Source organism: Phalaenopsis equestris, unplaced genomic scaffold (genome assembly GCF_001263595.1).
Source record: "Phalaenopsis equestris unplaced genomic scaffold, ASM126359v1 Scaffold000002, whole genome shotgun sequence".
Lineage (NCBI taxonomy): Eukaryota > Viridiplantae > Streptophyta > Magnoliopsida > Asparagales > Orchidaceae > Phalaenopsis > Phalaenopsis equestris.
The window spans coordinates 75,954,797-75,965,031 of NW_018164444.1; the positions used below are offsets into that span (position 1 = coordinate 75,954,797).

At 31.0% G+C, this 10,235-nt stretch overlaps 1 protein-coding gene across 1 annotated transcript in view; it reads right to left on the minus strand.

The window, feature by feature from the left end:
* The window catches only part of LOC110020216 (protein PIN-LIKES 3-like), a 9,396-nt gene extending 6,188 nt beyond the window's left edge, over window positions 1–3,208 (minus strand). Inside the window, exons 1-4 of the mRNA XM_020718248.1 lie at window positions 3,074–3,208; window positions 1,509–1,588; window positions 814–938; window positions 588–709 (exon numbers count right to left, since the gene is read on the minus strand). Of these exons, the coding sequence (XP_020573907.1) occupies window positions 588–709; window positions 814–938; window positions 1,509–1,588; window positions 3,074–3,208 (462 nt within the window). The remainder of the gene's footprint in view (window positions 1–587; window positions 710–813; window positions 939–1,508; window positions 1,589–3,073) is intronic.
* Between the last annotated feature and the right edge of the window lie 7,027 nt (window positions 3,209–10,235).

Here is a 10,235-nt window from a genome sequence, read left to right on the forward strand (position 1 = left end):
TATATATTTCTCATTTTGTTATTCAATCGATCCTATTTGAAGTTAATTACTTATAATAGAATTTGAAAATAATCACTTTGGGGTATATTTCTCGAATAAATATAGAACAATCATATTTGTTTTACTAGGTATACAAGGCAAATAATGTCAAATTTTCTAAATTTCTTATTTGATTTTTGGGGCATTTACATTCATGCCATTTAACTTCTATGTATTTACATAATTAACATCTAAACTTCTCTTTTTTTACTTTCATACCCCTAATGTTTCATATAACATAAGAAAATGTCATCGTTTTAACCTTTAAAAAGTGGAATACACATTTTTATGCATAGGTTAGATTGTTTGTATGTAAAAGTTGAAGTTTAGATTTTAAATAGTAAATACATAAGAATTGAATTGATATATATAAGTCTTCCTTTTATTTATTATTAATTAGGAAGAAGCTAACATAATGTGCACAACAATAATTGCAAGACTGTCATACAATTTTTCTAAAATAAATCATAAAAATTAAGGTTTATTCAAATTTTCCTTAATTTCTTTGAATCAAGTGTAGCCTTTAAAAAAATATAGAAAAGACTTACTCCCATGGAGAGTGAAGCGTAAGCCAAAGCCTGGGAAGTACAAGAGGCTGGGTTACCAAATGGTCTTCCACTTTCATTGCAAGTAGCTGGAATCACAATGAGAAGCATGACACCCAGATTTCCTGACCATTTCAGATTATTAATAACTAATTAGTAAATCACTAATAAGATTAGATCGCCCAACCGAAAATATAAAAATACCTTAATGACAGCAAGTAATATTTACCTGAAGCACAACAACCAACAATAAGGGCTCTTAAATTGGAAGGAACATTGTTAATTTTGTTAAATATCCATCCAAATGCTGAACCAATAACAAAGGTAAGAAGAATGTTGATAGGCATAAACCATCTGTGTTTGAAAGTTAAGAAAACAAAATGTCAGTGTTTATCCTTGGTGTAAGATAGTTAAATAGGACATGTCTCTTAAAAGGTCATAACATATTTTGTTTAAAGAACTCTTAATTAAAAATTGAGACATTTTAAGTTAAAAAATAGATCAATTTTATATATATTGAATTAATAATTTATCACTCATATATATTTTTTAAACTTAACGCCACATGAAAAATATTTTAATAATATATAACATTTTATGATCAAAGTGAATTTAAAATTTTTATTTAAATAGCAAGGGTAGATATTATTTAAAAAATTTTAACTTACTTTCTTTTTCATAGGCTTTTCTGAAATGATATAAATTAGTTAAAGTAAATAAAATATTCGTAAGCTAAAATAAGATAATACCTAATTCAGATGTAGAATATATAAATTAAAATTAAAAATATATGAAATAGATATATAAATTTATTTAAAAATTATAAATTAAAATTAAAAATATATAATTTTCTTTTCAAATGGAAATATTAATTTTCTTAGTTATAGAAATTTATTAATCTGGTTGGAGATAGATGAAACTTACGTTGAAGCCACACCTTTTAAAGTGAATGTTGAGGATAAATTGTTCGTCACAAGTGAAGGATTAAATACAAAATATACAACCTGTTAATTAAAGATGGCTATTAGCATTTTCAAAATAAACTAACTAATGCATAAAATGACAATTAAAACTAACCAAAAGATATGATGGGACCTTTGGGGTGGCTTATATGTACTTACATGCAACACAAAATGAGCCATATAAGAGAAAGGAAAACAAAGTTATGAGATCCTTCACAAAATTTCTGGTGAAATTTTTTAACATTCTAAATTAATTTTGTAAATAGATTTGTATTATTGGGAATAAATTTCTATTATTTATAGAGATTACGTAGAAAAAAAATGATAAAAGAGAAAAATAGTATGTATTTCTCATGAGGAGATAGTGGAAAAAATTCACATTTAATTTATTTTAATAAAGACCAATATAATAATCATTTTTCTGCAAGACAATAAAAGTTTGCACACAATTCTTATGTACTTAGATATTTCACACCAAAATGTTATGTTGGTGTGTGTGTGTGTGTGTGTGTGTGTGTGTGTGTGTGTGTGTGTGTGTGTGTGTGTGTGTGTGATAGATATATAAACACATAGTCACACAGACATGTTAAAATTATAATATTCAAGTAAAAAAAGTTGTATTTATATTTCAATTAAAGATTTTATGTCTAAAAATTTCTTAAGGTTTAAATAAAATATCTTATCTATAAGAAATTAATATACAATAAAATCAAATAATAAGAAAAGATACAAGATAGCTTTCTAAAAGTAGAGAAGTTTGACAAAGTAAAAAGGTACTCATGTTAATATTAGATGAACAATATTTAATAATTTAAATTGTATATTAAATTCTCTCTGCTTTAGGGCTTATTTGGGGCAGCTTATAAGTGCAGCGGAGTTTTTGAAAACGCCACATAACCGTTTGATTTGCGCGTTTTTTTAAAACGTTATCTGTCGCTTTTGGACTTTTTACACTAAACACAGGCCGCGAGTTGATCTGCTGGCTGCGTTTTTAAATAAGTTGTTTATCTTGAAACACACAAGCTGCCCAAACAGACCCTTAAATTCTTAATAAAAATATCTTTAATTTCTACTTGTTTACTACCTTATTTTATTTTTTTATCACAAAATTTTGTACATGTTACCATTTCTTCTCGAAAAAAAGTTTAAGCTATAAAAAAAAGATAAAAGAACGAAGACACGGAATGAAAAGAAAATCATGCAATTATTTTCAGAATGATTCCCTAATTTTTTTTTCCACATATGAATTTGTCTTATACCAAGTTAGGGAACAAAAGCAAACATGTTTCAATTATCTTTTCAGCATGTAATTGGTTGGCCGGTTAGAGTCAAATCAAATTATCTTGCCAAATTTGAAGTGATATTACGAGCACATGAAACGAAATTAATCTCATCCGGGAACATGTAATCAATTAATATTAAAATCACGACATTTTGACAAATGGCAGTCAATTAATTAAAATAACAAATGTTGCATTAAATAATTATTGTTAAAATGTGAAGGAAGAAAGGCAATTAAAGTCATACCGCGTTTATGTTTTTTCTGGCTTCCTCAGTTAAGACACCAATGGAAGGAAGAGCTATAAATGATCCAACGCCGGTTACAATGAGCATCTTCAGAACCGGAATCCATGCCGCAATAAATAGTTCAATAATCTTCATTTCTCCCAATTTCTCTTCTTCTTCTTCTTCTTCTTCTTCTTCTTCTTCTTCTTCTTCTTCTTCTTCTTCTTCTTCTTCTTCTTCTTCTTCTTCTTCTTCTTCTTCTTCTTCTTCTTCTTCTTCTTCTTCTTCTTCTTCTTCTTCTGTCAAATAAATATCATTTGCTAAATTTTTCTTCTTCTCTCAAGAAAATAATATTATTAATTTGTTAACATTAACTAGACAAAAAGTCTAAATACAATGCTCGGATAATATATAATATATATATATATATAGAGAGTGTCACAACATTTTTACAGTTCATGGTGTATGCCCTAACTAATTTTTTCAAAAGGATAATTTTAAAATAATGGCAATTGTATTTATATTTTAAAATGGATATTTGATTATATATCTTCGATTCATGATATCCAAGGAAAAATAAAAATGAATATCTTGGTAGTTATTTTTATGATAAGATATATATATTCATTTGGAAGACATTTTCTCTCAAATTTGAATATATTTAAGCTCACAAGATTGTGATTTTGGCATTCTACTTCTTGATGTACACACTTGTCGCATAACCAGTGCGAGTTTGAGAATGTATTAAACTCCCGCTCACATTTTTTTAAAAGACAAAATATAAATTTTCAAATGTTGATATGAAATATAAGTCGATGGCTTCCATAAAATAGTTAATTAAATTTTTTAAATCACATAATAATTATCACTATTTTGACTTTGAAAAAGACAAAATGTTCTTTTTCTTGCAAATGTGAGGTGACATATATGTAAAAATTAAAGTTTTGGTGTTATATATATAAAGGAATTGAGTGGTACGTATGTAAATATTCCCTCTATTTTCTGCACCCCCCATGGCTGATAGCCTTTTGGATGTGGTGAACTCAATAGGGAACTGAAACTACGATATTGAAAGTGTAAAATCTTGAAAAAATCTTAGGCTAAAGTTTTGAATAGAGAGATGGTTTGCAAAACTTCAAGCACTTCTTATTTTCTCTTCTTGAAACTTTCCTCTTTTGAATCCTTCTCTTTTAACTTGAAATCCACATAATTAATTATAATCATTAGCATAATAATAGCAAATGATTTGAGTTTCATTAATTTTCTTGAAAATTTTATTATTAGTCAAATAAAAATAATAATATTAAATTTTATTTAAATATTTATATCTATTCATTATTCTCTTATGTGATTCATATAACATATAAATTCATTCGACAAAAAGCAAAATACATCAAAAAAAAAAAAAGAAGAAGTTTAATGCTTCTCATACATAAAAAAAGACAACAATAATTAACAACTACAATAACGACAAAAAATAAAATAAAAATCATAGTCATTCACTTTAAAAAATATCTAATACATAACATACCTAAATACATAGGAATTAGGTGGTATGTATGTAAATGACCCATTTTATAAGATAATGATTTTATTTTTTTCTTGTTTTACATATGCAATATAATCACTAATATTTGGTGTATATTTTAAGGAAATTTACAGAGTTCAAAAATGTATATTCATACTAAACTCAACCTAGCAATTGAAATATGTTAAATTTCACTTTTTTCAAAGAATACATTATCCCTTCAACCACCTAAACTCTTCTGAGCTCCAATATAGCATTTCTTTCAGGAACCGAATAAAAAAAAAAAAAGAAATTAAAAGAAATAAATAAAAAAAGAAAAGAAAAGTAGAAGAAATGAGTTTAACTGCAAAGAAGTTTGATTCTGAAATACCTCTAAATGCAGCCCTAAATAATTAGGAGCTGCAGAAGAAGATTGGAATGAAGAAGAAGGCAGATACTTTGGTGCTGGTGGGCGCCTGCATTAAAACTGAGGAGGGTGGCTCCTTATTTATATATGAGCAAGGACTGTTGCCGGAGAACTAGTGCTTTGTTTTTTTCAATTGTTTAAGTACTGATAAACTTCTTTCTTGTTAAAAAGTAATATAAAATAATAAAAAATAATAGATTTAAAAGAGATATTTACATACATAATCTATCATATAGAATTTGATATGTACTTATTTAGTATTTTGTCTGACAATTAAATTATATGTTTGAAAAGTATATGATTTATTTTTAAAAATTAATATTAATGATATATTTGATGTGCTGTTAAAAATTTGAATGTTATATTTGAATATAAAAGTATTGAGTGTTGGATTTGGCGATACACAACAATTATGTGATATGTATGTAAACCCCTATTTAAAGATGGGTTTAAGTTTGTTAGGCCAAGAGTGAATGCATCAGAGTCAAAATTTAAGTTGGAATCATGTAATGAGCTTAATTTTGTGTTTATTTATGTTTGATTTGAGTTATTAACTTGATTGTTGTTGGTCAAGTTGTATTGATTTTTGAACTTCAAAATGATTGTTTAGGCCTTAAAATCTCGAGTCAGATGATGCTCAACTCACTAGAATTAGGAATTCTTTGTGGTAACATTCATTGAAAGAGACAAGAAGTCGAGAATTTATTAACTTTGAGCAAGTATTTTTTAAATGTGAAATCAATAATAAACAATAAACCAATTATAAAAAATGAGTGTGTCATGAAGGCAGTGACCTGGAGGGTGGGTGTGCGTGAAGGCAATGATCTGGGAATAAGACTCACGACAGTTCGAAGCGGTGGCGTAGGAAGTGAAGATATGTAACTCTTGATGGAGAGAAGTATATGTCAAATGGACTTGACACGCAGGTATCTGGAGCAAGTATGTGAGAACAATGAATTAAGCTGGACCAAACATGTGGGTGATGCAACATGTAGAATGTCATACGAAACAATCATGCAGAAGTGTATAAGTGCAAGTGAAAACATATAAGATATGGTGCACCGCAACACAGGTTGTTGGGGAGTCAAGGTATAAAATAATGTGTCGTTGGGAGGCACGAATACTCATCACAAACAAATGAAGGCATATGCTGGCAAGTGCATTATAGAGTGCGAATATGGATGTGCTAATGAAGGCAATGTGAAAAAGCATGGGATGAATGTGGCATACCAAATGCAAACGATCGACCGATCAGTTGGATCAAGGTGGCACTAATCAATAAGGCAGATTGAGGGTGGTCGATCGGGCCGGAGTGTGTGGCCGAGGGTTGTCGATCGATACAATTGAGCCAATGGCGACGCCGATCGATCATGTCAACCGAAAATGGCCAATCACTTTGGTGTGGGTAGCATATCGGAGAAAGATGGTTGATCGATACAAGTGGGTCGGTGACAACTGATCGATCGAGTGGACAAAAGATAATCAATCGGGCTGGCATGAGCAGTCAATCGATTGAGGATGGTCGATCGATACGATTGAGCCGATGATGAACGATCGACGGAGCATGCATAAATAGATGTTTTTTATGCATATTTTAAATTCATGTCTTTCACACCATGAAAATGCAAACATATACGACATGAGACCCGATTAGATTCGATCATGAATCATGCTTGTCCTAGCTAACTCACGGGAAACCTAGAGTGAAATGAGGGAGAGGTGTACCAACACCATAATACCCGAGGCAACATGTTGCCCATCTCCGTTTGCATGATGCTAGATGAGGAATTTCTCGCAAGGGGGACTCTCCGTGACTGAAAAGATGACAATTGAAGGAATGCCCTCGTATTTTTGGTCGGTGGATTTCAAATGTACATTTTGATGAAATCCATCCGGATGAAATCACTGAGGCAAACAACAGGATTAGTACAACCCCGAATTTTGGATTTTGGCGTAGAACGAAAAAGATAGTTAATTCTCCTTGAATTCAAGAGGGAGAACCCAAAGCACCTAATCTTATGGGGCTTCCTCTAAGAATACAAAAATCCCAACCTAATTCCTCTAACATCCAGACCTAGGGGGTTCAAGTAATTAAAAATCACAAGCGCTTAAAAAATTTAGCCTATGTCATGGTTGATCAAAGCGTTTCTCTCGTGGGTATGATTCACATGCACATTTCCCCATTTCTCTCTCTGTCTCTTTTCTATCTTATGCTCGATTTCATAGATGTGATTCACGTAGGATTGAATAATATGAATTGAATGGCATGTATGCAAATGTCTTTTCTTAATAAAATTGTCCTAATATTATTATATGAACCAATGTGTTAGAAATTTAATCTATGCATCATTTTACGAAATTAAATATATGTTTTATTTATTTTTTTTTATGTATCGAAAACATTAATTATCTTAATTTTTCTTAGAAGTATCGAAAACATTAATTTATCTTAATTAAATATTTTAATTTAGAATTTGCCCTGGAACCGGTCCCAGCTAGGGGTGTAAATGAACCGAACACGAACGAACAAAGCTTGTGTTCGTGTTCGGTTCGTTTAAAATTTAGTTTGTTTGAAATAAGTTCGTGTTCGTTTCTTAACGAACGAGCCGAACACGAACCGAACGCGAGCTGTTCGCGAACGACGAGCCAGTTTGACATCCCTAATATTAATATATAAAAATAATATTATATATTAATTATATAACTTATATTATATAAATATACAATATCTATATTAGTATATTACTACTATAGTATATTAATATATTATTATTATTATTTTATTATATATTATAATTTATAAAATTTAATGTTTTAAAATATAATAAATTTTTTATATATAATATTTTATATTATTTTATATTTCAAACAATAACGATTCGAACACGAACGAACGCATCACTGTTCGCGTTTGGTTCGTTTAACTAACCGAACGAAAAAAATTTGTTCGCGTTTGTCTCGTTTACTTATCGAACGAATCAAACACGAACTCATTGACGGACCGAACACGAACTGTTCGCGAACAACTAGCTTTTTTGACAGCCATAGTCCCAGCCCATAATTTCAATAATTAAGAAATCTTCATGGCCAACAATTCCTCCCATCATTCTATTTCTTTTTTTTAAGAATAGTAAATTTGTTTTTTTATAAATTTTTTTTAAAACAAATGAAGTAAAATTAAGTGTCAATTTGGGGCAGCTTATTTGGTGCGGTAGCGTTTTGAAAACGCACCTGATCTGTTTGGGTAAACTTCGTTATGATAGCTTATGCGTTTTCTAAACATTAAAAACAACGTTTTAGATAGGTGCGGTGGCAGCTTTTGCTGCGGTCTAGCTTTTCTAAGAAAATAAAAATTTGTAGGAGCTATCGTGCCTAATTTATCAGCTGATTATTTTTAATCAGTTTATCAGCAAATTATTCAATAAGCTATAACTCCCCTAAACAAACTCTAAACGTGACGAGATTCTTCAACGATAGCACAGTCAACCATAAAAGAATTATAATTATTAGTTCTCCTCCATTTATAAAGATCTAGTGGCTACGAGTCAAGGAGCGTTGTTATGTATTACAATATTATTTTTAGTATTTATTGGACGATGGAAGCTGCCCTCAAAATTGTAATTTGTCAGTATGAATTTATTAGTGCTATTTATTCAAAATTTTTAATGACGAAGTTAGAAAATTTTCAAAACAAGACAATAATCAGCCTTTTAAAATGTTTCTGATTAATAATTAAAAAAAATATAAACCCTAAACCTTAAACCCTAAACCCTAAACCCTAAATTAATAATTAAAAAAAAAAATAATTTATTAATGTAGAAAAAATATATAATGATAAAAAAAAATATAATATATTGTCTTATATTCTGAATATTTAGAGTAATTATATAATTAGTGATGCCATCCAATCAAGAAATATTAATATATTAATTTAATTTTTTTTAGAATTATTTAGCATCATATTACGTATGGCTTGTTGTGTTAATCTAGTTGTCTCTAGAAATTGTTTATGTATTTTTGCACATTTTTCATGTGAATTAGGAGGTTATGAAAACCGTCTTGCGGTTAGGTGGTTAGGAAAACCGTTGGGGGGTTGGTTAGTTTTTATTTTCAGAAAAATGTGATGTGTAGTTATTTGTATTTGCTTATATATTAAGAAAACCAGAAAATGTAATATGTGTGAAGTACTAAAAAAATTTCTCCATTTAATGTTGGTGTTTAAAGTTTGACTTTGAAAACCAATATTTGGTATCAGAGCGAAGGTGTCAAAGAAATGGCCGGAAATGATGAAGATCCATCTAAGACACTTGTTGTCATCAAACCGATGGCAAGAGGAGCCTCAACCCCGAGCCAATTTCCAACGTTAAGTGAAACGAACTACAGCATATGGGCTGTCAAGATGATGATAATCTTGCGTTCACTAGGAGTATGGTCAGTGATTAAAGGTGAAGAAAAAGACGATGACAAAGATCAAGGCGCCATGGTAGCCATTTCTCAAGCCGTGCCGGATGACGTGATGATGGTAATCGCGGAGAAAAAGACGGCAAAGGAGGCTTGGGACGCACTCAGGGAGATGCGAGTCGGTGCGTTAAGAAGGCACGCGTACAGGTTCTGAAACGATAACTGAACAAGTTACACATGGAGGATTCAGAGACAATAAACGAATTTTCCATGAAGCTTACCACGCTGGTGGGTGAGATCCGCTCACTGGGCACGAAGTTCGACGACAGTGAAGTTGTTGAAAAATTGTTCAGTGCAGTTCCAGATAGATTTCTCCAAATTATTGGAACAATCGAACAATTTGGCGATACTGAGAAGATGCCGGTATCCGAGACGATAGGTCGTCTCAGAACCTTCAAGGAAGGGCTTAAAGGGCGACTGCACTCAAAGGGTAGTGGAGAACAGTTACTTCTTACCCAGGCCGAGTGGGAGGCAAGAATCCCAAAGGCAAAGAAAGATGAAGGTTCCAACAACAACAAAAAAGGAGGACGTCATGGGAGAGGACGTGGTCGTGGGCGTAGATATGGTGGAGGTCGAGGTGAAGACCGAAAGCCACGTAACTTCAAAAAATCCAAGGTTAAGTGTTTCAATTGTAATGAATATGGTCATTTGCAAAAGAGTGTCCCAAACCAAACCGAAGAGAAAAAATAAAACTTGTTGCAACGCAAACCGAAGATGAACCATCACTGTTGATGACAAAAACTTGTGTTCTCTGCCACGCAATACAAAACGAGCAGGTGTTATTGCAT